The 23,189-nt window shown below is 40.4% G+C and overlaps 1 protein-coding gene across 2 annotated transcripts in view; it reads right to left on the bottom strand.

Moving 5' to 3' along the window:
- The window catches only part of g3bp1 (GTPase activating protein (SH3 domain) binding protein 1), a 47,199-nt gene that overhangs the window by 23,461 nt on the left and 549 nt on the right, over positions 1-23,189 (bottom strand). For both annotated transcript variants that reach the window (XM_043703241.2, XM_043703240.2), the window contains exons 2-6: positions 21,366-21,482; positions 18,279-18,360; positions 15,988-16,161; positions 14,313-14,403; positions 3,307-3,400 (exon numbers count right to left, since the gene is read on the bottom strand). In XM_043703241.2, the coding sequence (XP_043559176.1) occupies positions 3,307-3,400; positions 14,313-14,403; positions 15,988-16,161; positions 18,279-18,360; positions 21,366-21,460 (536 nt within the window). In that variant the 5' untranslated portion in view covers positions 21,461-21,482. The remainder of the gene's footprint in view (positions 1-3,306; positions 3,401-14,312; positions 14,404-15,987; positions 16,162-18,278; positions 18,361-21,365; positions 21,483-23,189) is intronic.

Below are 23,189 nucleotides of genomic sequence, written 5' to 3'. Positions count from 1 at the left end.
CAGAGGTAAGGTGATAGTAACAGCCCTTGACATCAAGGCCGCATTTGATAGTGTATGGCATCAAGGAGCCCTAACAAAACTGGAATCAATGGATATCGGGGGCAAACACTCCATTGGTTAGAGTCATACATGGCACAAAGGAAGATGGCTGTGGTTGTGAAGAGTCAGTCATCTCAGCTCCAGGACTCCCTCAGGTAGCATCCAAGGCCCAACAATCTTCAGCTGCTTATTCAACGACCTACCCTCTGTCAGAAGCAGGGATATTCGCTGATGACTGCAATGATCAGCACCATGCACAACTCCTCAGATACTGAAACAGTCAGTGCTCAAATGCAACAAGACCTGGATGATATCCAGGCTTGGGCCGACAAATGGCAAGTAACATTCTAGCCGCACAAATGCCAGACAATGTCCATCACCAATAAGAGACACTAACCACCGCCCAATGACATTCAACTGTATTACCATCACTGAATACCCCAGTCAATATCCTTAGGGTTACCACTGACCAGAAACTCAACAGGACTCACCACATAAACAGTGACGACAAGAGCAGGTCAGAGATGATGGATACTGTGGCGAGTAACACTCCTCCTGACACCCCAAATTCTATCCACCATATACAAGGCACAAGTTAGGAGCGTGATGAAATATATCCCACTTGCCTGGATGGGTGCAGCTCCAACAACACTAAAGAAGCTTGACACCATCAAAGACAAAGCAACCTGTTTGATTGGCACATCTACAAACATTCAATCCCTCCACAACTGATGCTCAGTACCAGAAGTGCATACTATCTACAAGATGTACTGCAGAAATGCACCAAAGATTCTTAGACAGTGTCTTCAAAACCCACAACCAGTTCCACCCAGAAGGACAAGTGCAGCAGGTACTTAGAAACACCACTGCCTGCAAGTTCCCCTCCAAGCAATTCACTGCTCTGACTTGGAAACATACCATTCCTACAAACGTTAGGTTAAAATCCTGGAATTCCCTCCCTACTGGCATAGTGGGTCAACCTACAGCAAGTGGACTGCAGCGATTCAAGAAGGCAGTTGCCCACCACCTTCTCAAGGGCAAGTAGGAATAGGCTATCCATGCTGGCCAGCCAGTGACGTCAAAGTCCCACAAATGAATTAAAAAGCTTCCCACAGATTGCTAGGGTACACCTGATCAGGTCCTGGAAATTTATCTACTTTTATGCGTTTCAAGACATCCAGCACTACCTCCTCTGTAATATGGACATTTTTCCACATTTCCCCACATCCTACATCTTCCATGTCCTTCTCCACAGTAAACAATGATGCAAAATACTGATTTAGTATCACCCCATCTACAGCAGCTCCACGGAAAGGCTACCTTACTGATCTTTGAGGGCCCTATTTTTAACATATTTATAAAAGTCCTTTGATTTCTTGTTACAGCCTATTTGCAAAGCTCTCTCATGCTCCCTTTTTGCTCTCTGATTTCCCTCAAGTATACTCCTACTGCCTTCATAATCTAAGGATTCACTCGATTCCTCCTGTCTGTACCTCACATATGCTTGATACTTTTTCTTAACCAAAACCTCTGGCTCTCTAGTCATCCAGCATTCCCTAAACCTACCAGCCTTGCCTTTTACCCTAACAGGCATATGCTGTCTCTGGATTCTCGTTATCTCATTTTTGAAGGCTTCCCATTTTCCAGCCTTCCCTTTACCTGCGAACATCTGTCCCCAAACAGGTCTTGAAAGTTCCTGCCTAATAATTAATAATTTAAATTTTAAGAACAATTGTGATTTAATCTGTCTACTCAGACATCAATTCCCATGGTGCACTGTTGTTCAAACTGCACAATATAATTCAATTCTGTAACTAGTAACTATCCTGTAGCTATTAAACTGCAAGGCAAAGAGGAACAATAAAATAAATCATTAATAAAACAATAATTAAAACCTTTTACAGGCACATTAATAAAAGGAAAGTTGAAAGGGTAATAGGTATGTTAAAAGATACACTGGATAATACCACAGGCAACAATTGAGAAATGGCAGAAAAATAAGTGAGAAGGTGCAGGAAAGATTTACAAAGACGTTACTAGGATTGGAAGATTCAAGTTATAAGGAAAGACTGGATAAGCCAAGACATTTTTCACTGGAGGGCAGGAGGTTGAGGGGTGACTTCGTAAAGGTTGATAAAATCATGAGGGGTATAGACAAAATGAATAGTAAGGGTTTTTTTCCTAGTGTTCGGGAGTTAAAAACTCTGAGGCATAATTTTGAGGTGAAAGGAGAAAGATGTAAAAATGGATTTGAGAAGCAACTTTTTCCACAGAGGGTGGTTCGCATGTGGTATGAACTGCAGAGGAATTGGTAGATGCAAGTTCAGATATAACATTTAAAAGATATTTGGAAAAGTACACAAATAGGAAAGGTTCAGAAGAATATAGGGAGAAAGGTTAGCACTGCATATGCTGGAGATCAGAGTCGAACAGCGTGGCGCTGGAAAGGCACAACCAGTAAAGCAGAACCCAAGGAGCAGGAGAACTGACATTGAGCATAAGCTCTTCATCAAAATGAGGTGGCGGCCCAAGGGGGCTGAGAGATAAATGGGAGGAGCTAGGGAGAAGGTAGCTGAGAATGCGATCGGTAGGCAAGGTTGGGGGTGAAGGTGATAGGTTGGAGAGGAGGATGGAGCAGATAGGTGGGAAGGAAGATGGACAGGTGGGACAGGTCAAGAGGGCAGTGCTGAGTTGGAAGGTTGGATCTGGGATAAGGCGGATGGAGGAGAAATGAGGAAACTGGCGAAACCCACATTGATCCCATGAGGGTCCCAAGGCGGAAGATGAGGCGCTCTTCCTCCAAGGGCTTGGCAGGGGAGGCAACCCAAGACCTGCATGAATATAGGCCAAATGCATGTAAATAGATTGAGTTTAGATTGGGAAACATGGACACATTTAGCCAATGGGTCTGTTTCCGTGTTGAATTACTCTACTGGATCTATTCTCATGTGAAAAACAAATGAGGAGGGGGAATCTAACAGGGGTTTTAAATTCACAAAGGTTTTGATATATTGGAAGCCAGAGTGAAATGGTTCCACTTGAGGGGAAGAACATAATTGCAAACTACCAATACTAAGTCAGCAAAAGTCTCAACAGGAAACTCAGGAAAATTCTATGCCAGAAGTGGTAATGTCAAGCTTGGCAGCACAGGGCATCTTTCAAGGACACAGCAAAGTTTTTAAAGGGAAACCACTAAATTCACACAATGAGCATTTTTAGATATTAAAACTAAAAAATATCAACCAAAAGCAAAGAACATTGTTTTACCTCACAGCTGGATCATAGTAAACCCCACTATCATCTTGCACAGCTTCTGGTGATGGCTGACGCTCTTCAGGTTCCTCTACTTCTTCCTCAGACTCTGCAATAAATAAATGAATAAGCAACTCAGACCTTCATAAGCTTATATTATTGCCCAGAGGCAACATGATCCAGGATATTTGCGCAATACCCAGAAACACCTCTTTTCCGAATCATATTCATTTAACAAAGAACAATCACCTGCATTCATATAGATTTTATTCCCTTATGGACAGGATACAAGTATCACTAGCTAGGTCAGCATTTATTGCCTATGCCTATATGTGCTCAGCATGAAGGTGGTCAACTAATTCCTTGAATTACTGTAATATATTTGGTGTAGGTACCCCTATAATGCTGTTAGGGAGTGTGTTCCAAGATCTTAACCCAGTGAATGAGCAGAAATATTGTTCCAAGATAAGATTATTTATCGCTTGGAGGGAACTTAAGTGTTCTTGTGCATCTGCTGCTTTTGTTCTTCTGGGTGGTAAAAGTTACACGTTTGGAAGGTTCTGTCTAAAAAGCCTCGAGTTGGTGCAGTGCATTTAACAGATATACAAACTTCTACTACTGTGTGACAGTGGAGGGAGCAAACATCTAAAAGGTACATTTTTCCTGGATGGTTCTGAGTTGCACTCATCCAAACAACTGGACAATATTTAACCACATTCATGAATTATGCCAGTTAGCAGGCAAGCTTTGGAGTCAGGTGGGAGTTACTCAACACCGAAATCCCAGACTCTGACCTGCTTTTATCCTGCTGCTCCAACTCAGATTCCAGTTAACAGTAATGCCCAAAGTGTTGATAATATAGCAGGATTCAGTAATGGCAATGCCACTAAATATATCTGGGTGATGGCTTAACTCTCTTGAAGATGGTAACTGCCTGGTACTAGCATAACAACATTAATTGCAAATGTTGGACTTCTAACGAATTATGGAAGGATAACTAAATTCATGAAAACTGACATAGAAATAGCTTGGATAGAGATGAGCAATGATAAAGGTAAGTGACTTGTGGAAGTGGTATAAAGTTCATAGAATATTTTTGAGACAGTATCTTAGTATATGCTCCGGGGTCAGCCAGATAGATTATACTGGATGTGGTAGCAAAGATTTGATAAAATAGGATTAATTGATCTTAGTGATCATATTCCTAGGTAGCAGTAATCACAACAGTGCCGAAGTTCACACGCAGTTTGACAGGGAGAAGATTGTATCCGAAACCAGCATTTTGAATTTAATTGAGGGCAATTATGACAGCATGAAGGCAGAGCTAATAAATGTAAACTGGAAGGGAAAAATAATTAGGTTAATGGATTGAAAGATGCAATGACAGTATATTTAAGAGGAAACTAAAATACAGGCAGTCCCCAACTTGCAAACAGGTTCCATTCTGGAATCTGCTTGCAAATCTATTTGTATGCAAGTCAGAACACAACACAGGACAAGATAAAAGGAGCTGCTTGTACAGGAAATACTCATATGTTTGGTCCTGTGCGAGATCACATTCGTAAGTGAGAGTATTCATTAATCAGTAAACCCTCTGGACAAAGAACGAAGACATTCCATTAAGAAATAAAAATTCCAAGGGAAGGCCCTTGATTAAGTGAAAAGGTTAAATATCAAACTTAAAAGCACGTAATTACACAAAAGCAGGTGTCAGGTGAAGACTGTAGGGACAATAAAAACAAAGAATGACCAAACGATTAGTAAAGAGGGAAAATTAAGACTATGAGAGAAAGCTTGTGTGCAATTTAAAAACAACGGTAAGAATTTTAGATATGTTTAAAAAAAGTGAATGCTGTTATCCAACGTATTGGAAAATTAATGGAAAATAAAGGAGCTGACAGTTGAATTGAAAAATATTTGCATTGGTCTTCATGAACAACAGTAATAGCTGTGAAAGTCATGAAAATTACAATCACCAGGTACTGAGCAAACTGTTGAGTCAGCAGGCTGACAAGCCTCCAGCACCTGACGGATTTCACTGTGACAGAAATACAGAAAACTATAGCCCAGTTTGCTTTACATTTGTCATGGGAAAGATGCTAGAAGCTATTAATGGCATTATAGTATTCAGAAAAATTCAAGGCAATTGGGCAGAGTTCTGTAGATGGGAATCACATTCGACCAATTTAATGGAGTTGTTTGTGGTGGCAACACTTTGAGCACAAAGGGAAACCAATGGATGCACTGTACTGCACTCAGGTACCTCAGATTAACAGGAAAGATAAAACCGCAATTAAATAATATTCGACATGGACGTAAAATGGGATTGCTAACAGCAAACAGTAGACACAAATAGTTCATTTTCTGGTTGACAAGGGATAAAAACAAGTGGAGTCAAAGATCATGACATGAAGATAGGCAAGTTGTGAAAAGGACATAAAATTAACTAATTTTTTAGCTTCCTTGTCAGAAAAGATCTGGCAAATGGAAGTACTATATGGGAAAATGTGAAATCAACTATTCTGGCAAGAAAATCAAAAAAGCACCCTATCTAAACGGTGGCAGATTGCAAGGCTCAGAATTACAGAATGACTCGGGCACCCTAACGAATGGATTGGATAAAGTCATAATGTGGGTAAAACGCATACCAAAAACACTAAAGACTGTTAACTTTTATTCTAAGAGGAGCTGAATACAAAGTAGGGAGGTTATGCTTCAGGTATACAGGGGATTGGTGATACTGTTGGTGAAACTGCATAGTATTAGTTTATTTAAGAAACAATGTAAACATATCAGAGGACTACTAGACTAATATCTGAAATTGGAATGTTGTCTCATCAGGAAAGGTTGGACAGGCCAGACCTGCACCTGAAGTTTAGAAGAGCAAGAGATTTGTTTGAAATACAAGAGGTCTTGACAGGGTGGACCTGGAATAATTATTTTTTTTGAAGTAAGAATCTAAAACTACAGGTCACTCGTTAACATTATGCATATTTCTCATTCAAAATGGAAATTTGGAAACATTTCTCAAAGGGTTGAGAATGTTCAAAACTCTTCCCGAAAAGTTAGTGGAAGCAGTCTTTGAATATTTTTTTTAAGACAGATTCTGGATATGCAAACAGACAAAATTGGTGAGGATAGGCAATGTGGAGTAATCAAATCAGCCATGAGCTTAGTGATAGAATAGACATGAAAGAACTACTCCTGCTTCTCCATATGTACTCATCAATTAATGGCTGAATTCTGAATGCTGACCACATTGGAATTGAATCACAATAGTAAGAGTACCAAGTGTGGCTGGACATTGCACGAAATCAGCAAACATCAAGACTTGTGACATTATGATGGACATTGACAAGCAGCTGAAGTTGAATAGAATACTATCTTGAGGAACATCTACGGTGATAGTCTCTGGCATAGATGAGTAACATCCAACAATCACAACCATATTCTTTTGTGCGAGATATGGCTCCAATCTGAAGATTTTTCTCCCAGATTCCCATCGACTCCAGTTCTGCTAGGGCTCCATTATGCTCCATTCAAAGTCTGCATTTTACTTCCTGAGGTAAAAACAGGATGATGAAGGGCTTTTGCCCTAAATGTCGATTTTCCTGCTCCTCGGATGCTGCCTGACCTGCTGTGCTTTTCTAGCACTACTAATCCAGACTTTAGAAAAACATAGAAAAATACAGCGCAGTACAGGCCCTTTGGCTCTCAATGTTGTGCCGATCCAAGCCCACCTAACCTACAATAGCCCACTATCCTCCATATGCCTATCCAATGCCCGTTTAAATGCCCATAAAGAGGGAGAGTCTACCACTGCTACTGGCAGGGCATTCCATGAACTCACGACTCGCTGAGTAAAGAATCTACCCCTAACATCTGTCCTATACCTACCATCCCTTAATTTAAAGCTATGCCCCCTCGTAATAGCTTTACTTCCTGAGTTCAGCTGTTTTGTCCATGTTTGAAGGAAGAATCTGCCACCGTTTAGATAGGACAAATGCAGAAATAAAGTCAGGATCAGAATGGCTGCATCAGATTTCAAAATGAGCAAGTAGATGACCGTCGAATACCACCTAATGACACTGTCAACAATGCCTTACATCACTTAACTGGTGATTAAGGGTAGACTGAAGTGGTGATAAATGGCTGCGTTGAACTGGCCTTGCTACTTGCACAGGTCATAACTAGGTAATTTTCCACATTTCTGGCCGAATGCCAGTATTAATAACCATTCTCAAACAGCTTGGCTAGTTCTGGAGCAGAATAGTTCTCTGTACCCATAAACAATGCAATATCCAGTGCCGTCAGTTGTTTTTGTCCTCACTTAAGAATCAATCAAAATAGTTCAATAACTGTTGCCTGTGATCTGGGAAGCTCCAGAGGCCAAGACTAATAGTCCAAGCTGAATTTCTGGCTGATGATTGTTGCAAATGTTTCAGGATGGTCTTTTGCACTGATGTGCTTGGCTCTTCTGTATGTTGAAGATGAAGCTACAATCTCCAGTGAACTCTTAATTGTTCAGCACCATTCTGGATGAAGCAGGACTGGTTTGTTCATTGAGAGATTGCTTTGCTCTACAACTGTCATGCTCCTTATGCTGATTAGAATGCAAGAACCCCAAATTGTGGCTTCACAAGGTACGCAATTCATTTTTACAAACATTTTGCTGGATTCCCTCCAACAGAATTGACTGTACCCAAGGTCGATCACCCAGTCTGGTAAGAGTAAGAGCAGAAGATATTCAGTTATGACTGAATACAACTCTACTATTGGTTCATAGCACCTCACAGAAGCCCAATCTTGAATTACCAAACTTGTTGGAAGTATATCCCATGCTGCACATCGACAGGGGCACTAAACATGAAAGATGACAGTGACACAACCTCCACAAGAAGTGTCTGGTGGCTACTCCTACTCTCATGGTCAGATGCCCCTGTTACACAGATTGGCAAGAATGAGGTCAAGTTCCCTCATGACCTCCTACAGGACTCAAGCAACTTGATTGGCAGGTGGTGGACAATGAAGTTGCACATCCAGAGTACATTCTGTGATCTTACCACCCTGAAAGGATGTTTAACTTGGCGACAAAACGATTTAGTTTGGTCTGGATAGAGGGGTAAAGAGAACGTGAGCAAGCGAGACAGAGACACACAGAGAGAAAGAAATAGAAATAGGTAAACAGCAGCCAAATGTTTTCACCTAATGTCATAAGGCCCCACATGGTAATTCTGTCTCAACTGTATTTCACCATAGCTGAGGGATATATTTGCAGGATTGACAGGGCTGAGAATGCTGCAGGTGGTTTGTCTGCATTCATGCTTTTGTCAGGCATTGTAGCAGGTTACAGCCAAATGACTTATTAGCCATTATCAGGAGCATTTTAGGGCAGAGTGCTATGGATCTGGAGTTATAAGCAGGTCAGACAAGTCGTGGTTAAAAAAGGCACAGTGGCCTTTTGACAATCAATCAATATGGTTACTATTAGTCGAGGAGTCTTATTCCAAATTTTTATCTACTGCCATCAAATTTCACTTTACAGCATAGTGGGATGAACCCATGCTGCTACAGCATTATTCTCAGGATTACTAATCCAGTGATAACACCACTACCACATTTATATAATAGGGACTTTAATACAGTTAAAAAGGGACTCTATAGCAGCATTACAAAACTAAATCTGACATCAGACGACAAAGATTTCAGGAGAGATGACCAAAAGCTTGGTTGCAAGGGCAGATTGAGTGATGCTTAAAAGCAGACATAGACGTTCAGAGAGGAAATTCTTTTTAAGAGGAGCTGAATGGTTGGTCGTCAATATGGACCACTGAAAAAATGGAGATGCTCATGCGAATAGAACTGAACCAGCACCAATATTACTAAGGCTGGAGATCAGATAGCAAATAGAAAATTGAGACAAGAATTTAAAAGCAACCATTAGGCATTTCTTAACTACAAATTAGCTCAGCAAACAGAGGTGATGGGTGAACAGGATTTAACATTGATTAGGACAACAGAGGATATGAAATCTTCAAATTTACACGCGGTTGAACATGCAAGGCCAAGAGTGAACTGGAATACTTGAGATGGGGTACTTGAAGTGTTGGAGGTAATTTCCTCAAATTGCAGGATTGCACTGTTTTGGAAATTTGGGGGAAAAAGTCAAAACAGCACTTTTAAAAGGAACAAAATCAGACAAAGGCGCCAAGCACATGGTCAGCAGGGAAAGAGAGAAAGAAACCCACACTGACAGAGTGCATCCAGTAAAATTTAAACAGCGAAATTCACAGCTTGTAGGAGAGCTCACAACACAGGAACAGGTAAGTGCATAAGTTTTTAACTTGTAACCTTGCTATAAGTCTGCAGCAGTGAACAGAATGGGTTATTTCTTGATTATATGCCTTATTGAAATTTGTCAGGATTAAATTTTAAAAATACAAACCATAAAGAACCAAGTTAGCTCGGAGCATTTTTTTTTAAGAACAAAAAGACAATGCTATTTTCTGGGCCTATAGATCGCGAAGGAGCAAAGTTGGCCTTTGGTAGAGTGACATGCTCTTCCTTTCGGATGTGGGAGTTTAGGGAGACTTTCAATGTTACTGCTGATGATTATGTCTGCAGTAAGTGTGTTTGGTTAAGATTCCTATCAGATTGCATGGATTGGTTGGAGTGACAGGCAATAAGGAATTCTCAAGAACTGCTGGGTGAGATGGATGGCAGTTATACGAAGGGAGAAAAACTGCAGATACAGTCAGGCAGATGGATTAACTCCAGGAAAGGTAGGAGGGGTAGGCAGGTCGTGCAGGAGTCTTCTGTGGCTACCCCCATTTCAAATAAGAATACGGTTTTGGAAAACGTAGGGGGTGATGGACTCTCAGGGGAATGTGGCACGAACAGTCAAGTTTCTGGTATCGAGACAGACTCTAATGTAATCTGGGGTACATTGGGTTCCAAACAATCAATTGTGATAGGGGACTCGAGTAAGAAGCACAAACATTTCTGTGGCCAGCAGCAAAAAAATCAGAATGGTGATATGTAGCTTCCCTTGTGCCAGGATCAATGATCTCTCAGACAGGGTCCAGAATGTTCTCTAAGGAGAGAGGGGCTAGCAGGAGGTCATTGTACACGTTGGAACCAACGGCATAGGAAAGGGAAAAAGATGAAATTCTGAAGGGAGACTACAGAAAGTTTGACAGGGATTTAAAAAGGAACTAGAGGGTAGTAATATCTGGATTACACCTGGTGCTACAAGCTAGTGACGGTATGAACAGGAGGATAGAGCAGATGAATGCAAGACTGAGAAGCTGGTGAATGGGAGATGGGTTCACATTTCTGCATCACTGGAATCTCTTCTGGGGGAGAAGTGACCTGTACAAGAAGGATGGACTACACCGGAATTGGAAGGAGATTAATAATATACTGGCAGCGAGATTGGAGAGAACTGTTCAGAAGGATTTAAACTAGTTAAGGTGGGGTGATGGGATCCAGGGAAATATGAGAAAAGAGATCAATCTGAGACTGGCACAGTTGGGAAAGGGAGTAAGTCGAACAATCAGGGCAGGAAAGAACAAAGCAGAGAACAAGGTAGGACTGATCAGTTAAACTGCATTTATTTCAATGCAAGAGGCCTAACAGGGAAGGCAGATGAACTCAGGGCATAGTTAGGAACATGGAACTGGGATATCATAGCAATTGCAGACACATAGGTCAGGGATGAACAGGACTGGCAGTTTAATGTTCCAGGATACAAATGCTATAGGAAGTTTAGAAAGGGGCACAAGAGAGATGGGGAAGTGGCACTTCTGATAAGGGACAGTATTACTGCTGTACTTAAAGAGGATATCCCTGGGAATACATCCAGGGAAGTTAATTGGGTGGACCTCAGAAATAGGAAAGGGATGATCATCTTACTGGGATTGTATTATAGCCCCCTAGTAGTCAGAGGGAAATTGAGAAACACATTTTTAAGGAGATTTCAGTTATCTTTAAGAATAATAGGGTGGTTATGGTGGAGGATTTTAACTTTCCAAACAGACTGGAAATGTCATAATGTTAAGGGTTTAGATGGAGAGGAATTTGCTAAGTGCGTACAAGAAAATTTTCTTGTTCAGTATATGGATGTACCGACTAGAGAAGGTGCAAAACTTGACCTACTTTTGGGAAGTAAGGCAGGGCAGGAGACTGAGGTGTCAGTTGGGGAGCACTTTGGGGCCAGCGACCATAATTCTACTAATTTTAAAAGAGTGATGGAAAAGGATAGACCAGATCTAACAGTTATAGTTTGAAATTGAATGCCAATTTTGACAGTATTCAGCAAAAAAACTTTCAAAAGCTGATTGGGGGCAGATGTTCACTGGTAAAAGGGACAGCTGGAAAATGGGATGCCTTCAGAAGTGAAATGAGTGTCCAGAGACAGTACATTCCTATTAGGGTGAAAGGAAAGGCTGGTAGGTGTAGGGAATGCTAGATGACTAGAGAAATTGACGTTTTGGTTAAGAAAAAGAAGGAAGTACAAGTCAGATATAAACAGGAGAAATCGAGCAAATCCTCAAGAGTACAAAGGCAGTAGGAGTATACTTAAAAGGGAAATCAGGAGGGCAAAAAGGGGACATGAGACAGCCTTGGCAAATAGGGTTAAGGAGAATCCAAAAGCTTTATAGAAATACATTACAGAAAAAAGGGAGAGAATAGGGCCACCCAAAGATCAGCAAGCAGCCTAAGCGTGGAGCCACAGGAGAAGGGGGAGACAATACTTTGTCAATATTTTGTGTCAGTATTTACGATGGAGAAGGACATGAAAGATATAAAATATGGAGAAATAGATGATGACACTTAAAAAAATCCATATATTAGATGTGGTGGTGCTGGATGTCTTGAAATGCATAAAAGTAGACAAATCCCCAGGACTTGATCAGGTGTACCCTAGAACTCTGTGGGAAGCTAGGGAAGTGATTGCTGGGCCCCTTGCTGAGATATTTGTATCATTGATAGTCACAGGTGAGGTGTCGGAAGACTGGAGGTTGCCTAATATTAGCCAACTATTTAAGAAAGGTGGTATGGAAAACTCGGAAATATAAACTGGTGAGCCTGACATCAGTGGTGGGCAAGTTGTTGAAGGGAATCCTGAGGAACAGGATTTACATATATTTGGAAAGGCAAGGACTGATTTGGGATAGTCAGCATGGCTTTGTACGTGGGAAATCATGTCTCACAAACTTGATTGAGTTTTTTGAAGAAGTAACAAAAGAGGATTGATGAGGGCACAGCAGTTGACATGATTTATATTCACTTCAGTAAGGCATTTGACAAAGTTCCTCATTGTAGACTGGTTAGCAAGATTTAATCTCCTGGAATACAGGGAGAACTAGCCATTTGTATGCAGAACTGGCTCAAAAGGTAGAAGACAGAGGGTGGTAGTGGAGATGCTTTTCAGACTGTAGGCCTGTAACCAGTGGTGCGTCACAAGGATCAGAGCTGGGTCCACTACTTTTCGTCATTTGTATGGGAACACAGGAGGTACAGTTACTAAGTTTGTAGATAACATCAAAATTGAAGTGGATAGCGAAGGTTACCTCAGATTACAACAACATCTTAATCAGATGGGCCAGTGAGCGGAAGAATGGCAGATAGAGGTTAATTTAGATAAATGCGAGGTACTGCATTTTGGAAACACAAATCTTAGCAGGACTTCTACACTTAATGGAAAGGTCCTCGGGAGTGTTGCTGAACAAAAAGACCTTGGAGTGCAGGTTCATAGTTCATTGAAAGTGGAGTCGCAGGTAGATAGGATCGTGAAGAGGGGAACAACATGCCTTTAAAACACTCAGTGCCCTTTGAATTGTATCTTCAATATCATCCACATCCTCTGGAAGGAAATTAGGGGATATGTGGTTTTTCACGTTCAACATACTATCGCATGAGAAGTAGAATAGATTGTACACTTAAAGCTTGATTGAAAATTTAGCCTTAACTTGAACACTACCAGCAGATTTTTCTTTAAAAAGATATATACATTGATCCAATTATACATCGTTGACTTGGAATTCCAGCTGCAAGCGGTTAGACTAGTCCATCATCAGATGCTTTTACTGAAAATGAATCTTATTGTTACAATGATATCAAGCTATATAGCCCACTAATCACATGTGATTTTAAGGACTAGGAACATTTATAATTAGTATATATTTTGGCACAGAAAGGACATACTGAATTGATCAGCATTCAACCAAACAGAAGAGTAATTGGCATGTATTTCGAAATCTTGAAAAGGACACCAATTTCAAATAATGAGTAAAATCTCCCAGCTTTACAAGAGAAAACACCTACATGTCAAGAGAAAGTTACATGCAGCATTCCATACTTGATTAGACATCAGGGTCACAGTTAGTCTAGTTATATAAAGTATTAAGTATGATAACTAGCGTTCCAGAAACTGCTTCCTGGACAAAGTGTTAAAATCAGAGGAACAAAGGATGTACAGTGGTTGAAGGTTACAGAGACAGGGAGGAAACAAGACTAGAGGAAGAGATAAAAACAAGATGATAATTTAACCTTTAAGCTCCAAAAGGCCACAAGCCAACCAAAGTTAGTGAGAAAAGATTTTGTTGTAAGTCTAACACCAAGTACAAGACAAGATAATTTGCACTTCACAGTCCAAGTGATAACACTGTCTAACCACTTGCACATGAAAACAAACCAAACAAGTTATAAAAACACTTGTGATGTACCAATGGTTAGTATTAAAAACCAATTCATAAGTAGGCTTGTTAGAACAGCCTGTAGACCTGCAACTGCACTTTAAAACTTTCCCCACACAAATCTCTTTGAAAAGCCTTTCCCAAATTAATAAAATATTTTATTCATCACTCTAAATATTCAATAATTGACACCTTTGCAGATAACCAAGTTATACACAGGTTAAAGTAAATTTTAACATGGGACAAAATTCAACTTGTAAGTAAATAATATGGCTGTTGCACATTGCTAATTTGGGAGATTACAAACACACAGTTTCTCACCTTCCGGAGGCTCAGTGTCTGAATCCCCAAAAACTTCATCTTGATAGCGGAAAATATCATTGTGGACATAAAACTTGTTTGCAACAGAACCCTGATAGAAACACAGATGGGGCAACAATTAAAAGTAAATATCAATTCATATTTAATGACCCCTCTATACTGTGCACTTCACTCTGTACTATGCTCAATTTTAGTATCAGAGGTTTAATATTCAGGCAGTATGTATCGTATAACTGGAAAGGCTGCAGAGGGCCTGGAAAAAAGTGAAACTAATTTAGACTGGTTTACCTTCTTTCATTTCTAGCCATGCCCCATTTTCAAAAGATTGATTCTTTGGTGGAACAGGATTCACAGGTACCCACACCACCATCTCAAATACTGGCCAATTCCCATAGGCAAACCATAAGCACAAGTCACAGCACACTTTTAACTACAGAGATCCAAGAGCCAAGCTGTGATTTTTTTTCCCCCCACACATTCAGAAACTGCTGAACATGTTTCTCATATGCTGTAAACTACACGAGCCCAGACTAAGAGTGCCATTGGTAACACAAGAAAACATGGTAACTGGACAGCACAAAAGATGCAGTGGCAAAGTAACATAACTAAATTTACCAAAAACAGTGGAATGCATTGTTCATGGTTGTATGAAATGGAAATTGTGGCTCACACATGTAGAGTTGATAATGGTATCACATAGATAGGTTTCTGCACAAGAAACTCCATGATGTTGAGAATAAAATAGCAGTTAGAGTGTTGGCTAACTAACTGGGGATGTGCGACACAGTAAGTATCAAGTATATGTTTCTTGTCATGAGCGAATCTGGATTAAGTATAAAGTTTAAAGCTCCTCCTTGTCCAAAATATGCATGAGGAATTTTCTCCTCCAGGCATTATTAATAATAGAAGCATGATTAATGGAGATACATTAAAGACAAGGTAGATGGACTTGCAGCCACCAAAGAGTATGAGAGACTAGCAAGCACATGGAGTTATGGCCATAATCAAGTTAGTTATGACATTATGGAATGATGGTGCAGGGGCCAACATATTTATGTTAAAAAAAAATTGAGATACTGGAAATCAGAAACAAAAACTGCAGGTAAACTCAGCAGGCCTAAGAGAGGTCAAGTGCATGCACATGGCAATGCAACTCACTGAGGGCTTATTTCAGTACATGGCGCGAGGGCTTGAGCACCTTCATCATGTCCTTACCTTTATCTCCACACACACCAGACCTTGTCATCAATTAGACTGCTACCACAGCCAACCCACTGTTAGCCATTAATGGTCCCCATTAGCAGCTATTGATTCTCCCAGGCTGACCTTTCCCAACTATTGTTCACTTTCTCTGGGCTTCAACTCTGCTTAGCGGTTACTCCTCCCCAACCCCATCTTCAGCTGATTTCCCAACGTTTTTATATCTACAATCAGTTCTAACCAATGATCACTGGATGCAAAATATTAACTCCACAGATGCTGCCCAGAGCTGGCAAATGTTTCCAGCAATTTCTATCAAAACATTTATTATGTTTAATTATTTTTCTTTTACAGAAATATGGTGAAACCCACAAAACATAATCAGCATCAGTAATTCACCAGAATGAAACTCTCTCTAATCAGAAGCATAATACTTCAAAGAGGGACCAAGGCTTAGGATACTAAATTTTCTTACCTCCGGAGCTAGAACAAATGTTTGCATGAAGCGTCTCATTGGCTGTCTATTGTTTGACAGTTCACCCATGACCTGTACTACCACCCCGTCATTCAATGTAGCATGAGCATCCACATGCTTGATCTTTGTGTGGCAGTCACGGAACTGAAGTGACATAACTTTCTTGTGGATTTCCTAAAGAAAGAAAATATAATATGAAAGGTTTAGTTTAAATTTTAGGATCCTAGAATTTTAAAATCTAGCACAATTTGAAAAAACATTGTTGTTGCTTCAAAGATCAATCAGATGGACACAATGAAAAGAATCCTGACATTTATGTTTGACTCATGAACAGTGTACATCTTGCAGATTTCTTCTCAAGGCATTATCCTTCATGTTGTAAGTTACACATCAAGACATTCAGACAATAAGAAATTTACTCTCAAAATAGAACATATGGCAAGGGCCAGCCACAACTATAGTCTGTTTCTTCTTTATTGATGCTGAGTGACAAGCTCCATTGTCAGTATTTTGTACTGGATTAGCAACATAATTATTTTGCTTTTCACTTGATGGTACTGGGTACACGCTACAAATTCAGCTAGGCAATAGAGTCAGAGATGTACAGCACGGAAACTGACCTTTTGGTCCAACTCATCCATCACAAATTAATCTAGCCCCATATCCCTGTAAACTCTTCCTATTCATGTACCCATCCAGATGCCTTTACTATTGACTTTACTTATGCCCCAATTTTATAAACTTTGATAAGGTAACCTCTCAGCTTCCAATGCTCCAGGAAAAACCTATTCAGCCTCTTTATAGTTCATAACCCTCCAATCCAGGCAACATCCTTGTAAATCTTTTCTGAACCCTTTCAAGTTTCACAACATCTTTCAAGTAGGAGGGAAACCAGAACTAAATGCAGTATTCCAAAAGCGGCCTAACCAATGTCCTGTACAGTCGCAACATGATATCCCAAATCCTATGCTCAGTGCAATGACCAATAACGGTAAGCCAACCAAACACCTTCTTTACTACCCTGTGCCCCTACGACTCCACTTTCAAGGAGCTACGAACCTGCACTCCAAGGTCGCTTTGTTCAACAACATTGCCCAGGACCTTACCATTAGGGTGTATAAGCCCAGCATTGATTTGCCCTACCAAAACGTCGCACCTGACATTTATCAAGATTAAATGCCATTTGCTACTCCTCAGCCCATTGGCCCATCTGATCAAGATCACGTTGGACTCTGAGGTAACCTTCATTCACTATGCCACCAATTTTAGTGTCATCTCCAAACTTACTAACCATACCTCCTATATTCACATCCAAATCATTTATATAAATGACAAAAAGCAGTGAAGCTTGCAGCAATCCTTGTGGCACACTGCAGGTCACAGACTTCCAGTCTGAAAAGCAATCCTCCACCACCACCACCCTCTGTCTCCCACCTTAGCTCTGATGTTACTGAACGGCAGAGCAGGCTCAAACGGCATTCTTTTTCTCATTTCACATTCTGGGAATGAACAATCATTCAACTTCAGAGAACAGTAGAATGTGGATACAGTCAACAACATAACTCATTAATTGTGCCTAATTTTGTCTTCACAAAACGTCTACTCAAAATACTTTCCAACGGCTAGTAAACTGCAAGTCATTGCTCAATTTCAGCTTTATACTTCAGGTATTATTCAAGTACAGGTGCAGAAGCTGAGTTCAATCTACGTTTTAACGTGGGACGCTGAAGACTGAGTTTTAACTGCATAAAGATACAGATTTAGAAACGATCCTGACATTAACATAGTCTATTCAGTCTTAAGCAGATCAAGGAATACTGTTAAAAAAAAAGTTGGAAAATTTGATGAGCAAATCATATCAATTGTCAAATTAAAATCAGCTCTGAAATAAGAATGACTAGCTCAAAATACCTTATTGCTAACTAGGGAGATGTGTAAATACCAAATGGAATTGCAAGACAATTCCAAAAAGCTGACTCTAGCAGTAGGATTATCAGGTAATGAAATATCGAACCCTCAGCTATATAAGTAATCCTGTAACAGAATCTTAAAGCTGAACAGACTGCCAAGGCACTTACAGCACTGAATCCAAACTGCCACAATGAGAAGAGTCTTGTTTCATGTAGCAGGGTTCAAATTGCAACCTCCCCTTGAATAGTAACTAAATGCTGAGCACACTGACTTAATCCAGAACTACAGCAAGCAGCTGCAAATCTCACACATAGTTGGACTCACTGGATACTTTTGTAAGCAAGTTTATACATTTGTATGTGCATAAGAAAGACCATTACCGCTTGTCCATATACTGCTTCTGCTGGATCTCCATTTGAAGTCAAACCACCGTGAACATATGAAGAATTTTTTCCATAAAACCTACAATACAAGATTTCTGTTTTAGTGGAACATCCTTTTTTTTGTAAATGAGAGACAAAATACACAAGACCATGAACAGCTAAGTCTTCCTGCTAAGACAGAGTATAAATTGCAGCACAGTGCTGTAGAGCTGTCAAATACAAGAAATGCACCTCAATTACACCAAATCAAAATCCTGAAATTTACTTCTTTACTGTACTGACAGAGCATCCACACTCCAAGAACTGCAACAGTTAAAAATATTCAGCTCACCACCTTCTAAAAAGGTAACTGCGATGAAAAATAGACGCCAGCCAAGCTAGTGGCACCCACATCCCATGGAATAATACAGTTTTGGGTTCTGATTTTTCAAATTTTGAAGTCACGTAAGGAATCACAAAGGACAGAAGAACATCAGTTCTGCCCAATCAGAAACTATCCCAGCCAGAAGCTTAGAAAACACTCAAAACTATCCACAAGAAAATTAACAGACCTTTAGGTCTATTGAATGGAAGCTGAAATGCATAAAGATGAAACTCTTACACTCTTTAGTGGAAAAGTTTTCAAAACATTATGAACAAACACAGAAAAACTCAAACATGGCAAATTTCAAATACAATCAAAAGGGTAAATTTAATCACAGCCCAAATGAAGATGAACAGACCTGTTAGTTTGAGTGATGATTCACAAGCTCTGCATAAAGAGCAGTAGAAGCAATTTGAATAATAACTGTCTTAAGGGAAGTGGACTTAATGAAAAGGAAAAATAATTTAGGGCTATTGGAAAGATCAATACACTGACTGGATAGCTCCAATTCAAAGTGTTGGCAGAGTCACATTGGACTGAATGATCATAGGATTCTAAACAGAAAGCAGCCAATCATCTGACTCCATATGGTAGCATCAGTATTTTTGCTCACCAGTAATCCTCATCAAAAAATGTGCAGGTATGCTGTGACGTGAAAATGAGCAGCATGTTTTAGACCTAATACAGATTGCCAAAGTTCTGATGAGATAGCAATAGCAACTCTTAAAGAAATGTTTAGCAGTGTTTGAGTTTTATTACAGAACCATTGAAACCAATAGGATAAATAGATAAGTTTTTCTCCAGGGCATAGATTTAAATGGGACCTAAGCGGCAACTTTTTCACAGAGGATGTTTAGTGTATGGAATGAGCTGCCAAACGAAGTGGCGGAGGCTGGTACAATTACAACAGTTAAAAGGCTTCTGGATGGTACATGAATAGGAAGGGTCGAGGGGGATGTGGGCCAAATGCTGGCAAATGGGACTAGATTAATTTAGGATATCTGGTCGACATGGGTGAGTTGGACCAAAGGGTCTGTTTCCGTGCTGTACACCTCTATGACTAAGTCACCAAAAACGCATACAATGAAAATAAGACCATTCTCAAACAGTACTGGAAAGAGTATATAAAGAAGCACCATTACTGGTTCAAATGACAGATGGATTAGCCTATTTCCTTACAAGTCTAACAGTGGGTTGGCTGTGGTAGCAGTCTAATTGATGACAAGTTCTGGTGTGTGTGGAGATAAAGGTAAGGACATGGGTGAAGGTGCTCAAGCCCTCTCGCCATGTACTGAAATCAGCCCTCAGTGAGTTGCATTGCCATGTGCATGCACTTGACCTCTCTTAGGCCTGCTGAGTTTACCTGCAATTTTTGTTTCTGATTTCCAGTATCTCAATTCTTTTTTTTTTTAAAACATAAATATGTTGGCCCCTGCACCATCATTCCATAATGTTATAACTAACTTGATTATGGCCATAACTCCACGTGCTTGCTGGTCTCTCATACTCTTTGGTGGCTGCAAGTCCATCTACCTTGTCTTTAATGTATCTCCATTAATCATGCTTCTATTATTAATAATGCCTGGAGGAGAAAATTCCTCATTCATCTTTTGGACAAGGAGGAGCTTTTAAACTTTATACTTAATCCAGATTCCCTCATGACAAGAAACATATACTTGATACTTACTGTGTCGCACATCCCCAGTTAGTTAGCCAACACTCTAACTGCTATTTTATTCTCAACATCATGGAGTTTCTTGTGCAGAAACCTATCTATGTGATACCATATCAACTCTACATGTGTGAGCCACAATTTCCATTTCATACAACCATGAACAATGCATTCCACTGTTTTTGGTAAATTTAGTTATGTTACTTTGCCACTGCATCTTTTGTGTTGTCCAGTTACCATGTTTTCTTGTGTTACCAATGGCACTCTTAGACTGGGCTCATGTAGTTTACTGCATATGAGAAACATGTTCAGCAGTTTCTGAATGTGTGGGGGAAAAAAAAAAATCACAGCTTGGCTCTTGGATCTCTGTAGTTAAAAGTGTGCTGTGACTTGTGCTTATGGTTTGCCTATGGGAATTGGCCATTATTTGAGATGGTGGTGTGGGTACCTGTGAATCCTGTTCCACCAAAGAATCAATCTTTTGAAAATGGGGCATGACTAGAAACGAAAGAAGGTAAACCAAGGAGAAACAAGTCTAAATATTTTCTTTAAGGGGCAATACTTCCATTAGAAATTAGTCTGCAATTGCACTAAGCTGATGCTTACAAGAAAACATTGGGTAAGTGAGTATACCACATTGAAAATTTGCTACAATAATGGTTATACGCTAGACTACCTGTTAGAAAAACCTGATGAAAGGTAATAGATAGTGACAAACATTTTATAACTTTTAAGTCTTTTGTCCTTCGTAAAATATCACTTCTTTAGTTTGTTGCCTTCTAAGCTAGTACTTTTTATCAAGTTTAATTCTGTACAGACCTGACAGATGAGTAAGGCAATAGCTAACAACCTAGAGGGAGCTTCAGATGAAAGAAGCTTGAACAAAATGAACAAGTACCGTTATAGTCACCCACTTCCACTTTTTTTAAACCTCTTGCCATAACTTCCAAACCAAATTGACAAAGCAATCTTTAGTTGATCCAATCACAGACAGGCTCTTGTCTTCAATCACTTTAAAAAAAATGGTTACATAAAAATGCCAACTTACCTGTGTAAATAGTCAGGGGCCTGGTTCAACAGTGTGTAATACTGCCTCACAAATTCCCGCCCTACAAGCAGGGGACTTGGCTTCTCCATCACCATCTCTTTGGTCAACTGAGAATTGCTATACAAGGAAAAAACAAAACAGGGCTACCTTATTACAATTGTACAAGCCAACCAACCCAATTAATAAGAGTTTAAATTGATCAAGCCAAAACCATAGAAATACAATTAAAATTCTGAAGTAAGAATTCAAAGATTTAACTCAACAATCAAAGGATTGTAAAACTTGGTATAGTGGAGTTTTATTTGGGTTCTGATAGTCAAGTGCAGAATGAAATTTTTTTCACTTTATGTAAGGTTGAATTGTGGAGTATATAACAGAAAGAAGAGTATAGGATATAGAACAGAATCCCTACATTGTGGAAACAGGCCATTGGCCCAGTAAGTCCATACCAACCCTCCAAAGTGTCCCACCCAGACCCCATTACCCTACATAGTCTCCTGCCTAATGCACCTAACCTACACATGCCTGAACACTATGGGCTATTTTAACATGGCCAATTCACCAAACCTGCACAACTTTGGACTGTGGGAGAAAACCCATGCAGTCATGGGAAGAACATGCAAACTCCATACAGTAGCCCAAGGCTGGAATCGAACCCAGGTCACTGGCACTGTGAGGCAGCAGTGCTCACTATTGTGCTGCCCAATGTACCCTGAGCATCCCTTACCCCTTTGCTTAGAGAATCATTACTTGCGGAAATATTAAAAAGTCAAATTAACATTGCCAGATTACCAAAAAACATTATAACGCTCCAATATGGACATCCAATTTTGAGAAGTGATTACAGTTATGTGATCCTGACAGAAAAAAAAACAAGACCAGAGTGCAAAACATTGCAGCACTCTGGTTTCCTTTTGTTCCCCCCCCCCCCCCATTCTGCAGATTTATCACTGACAAAATTAGAGTGGTGCTGGAAAAGCACAGCAGGTCAGGCAGCATCCGAGCAGCAGGAAAATCAGCAAAAGCCCTTCATCAGCACCACTCTAATCTTCAGCATCTGCAGACCTCACCTTCGCCCAGATTTATCATTGAGACAGGAATAGGTCTTCTCAGTCTCCACTTTCATCCCAGAGAATTCTGCAAATATTAAAGGGATTGCTGACAGCGTATTTTCAACATTTTGCTTACAATTACAACCAGCAAACGTTGTAACTTTCTGGTTCACGCAGAATTAAAAGTAATTTACAAAGGATTACAGTGAGGGGCCGTCTGCTTGAACCTGTCAACCAAAGAAATGCAAAACCTCAAGGAGATCTGGCCATTTTGCGTAACAATGGCGAGACATTTTCCTGAAAGACAAACGCTGAACGGCAGGAAGAAAGGCATCGTTCTCCCTTTCCAAATGATCCACTGTTTCCGTAGGATTCGCTCGTATGTTTAAGGGCAAGACTCCACTACTCGGGAAATAATCTCAAGTGACAGGAGAGGAGACACGAGCGTCCTCAAAAAAGTGGGGTGGGGTGGGGAGAGACCCAGACAATGCCCCAGCCCCTGAACACACACTTCCCGCCCTGTCACATGTGGACAAAGTGATCGGATGGCACAGGGCAGGTAGAGGCCGAGCCGAGCTCCACAACACGTGGAGCTGTAAGGGACAAGGGAGGAAAGGCCTCAGGGTGGGAGGCATTAAAGACGCGGGAATATCGGGTGCATTCCACGTGCAAAGATGGGGGGGGGGGGGGGGTGAGTTGTTTGATTAAAAAAACACACACACAGACCGCCTCGTCGACCGGAGGGGTCCGGTCCCTCTCAGCTCTGCCTCCC

This window comes from Chiloscyllium plagiosum, unplaced genomic scaffold (assembly GCF_037043375.1).
Source record: "Chiloscyllium plagiosum isolate Xiang-an unplaced genomic scaffold, Cpla_swu_hap1 HiC_scaffold_16, whole genome shotgun sequence".
Taxonomy (NCBI): Eukaryota; Metazoa; Chordata; class Chondrichthyes; order Orectolobiformes; family Hemiscylliidae; genus Chiloscyllium; species Chiloscyllium plagiosum.
This window is presented reverse-complemented; position numbering and strand designations above follow the sequence as displayed.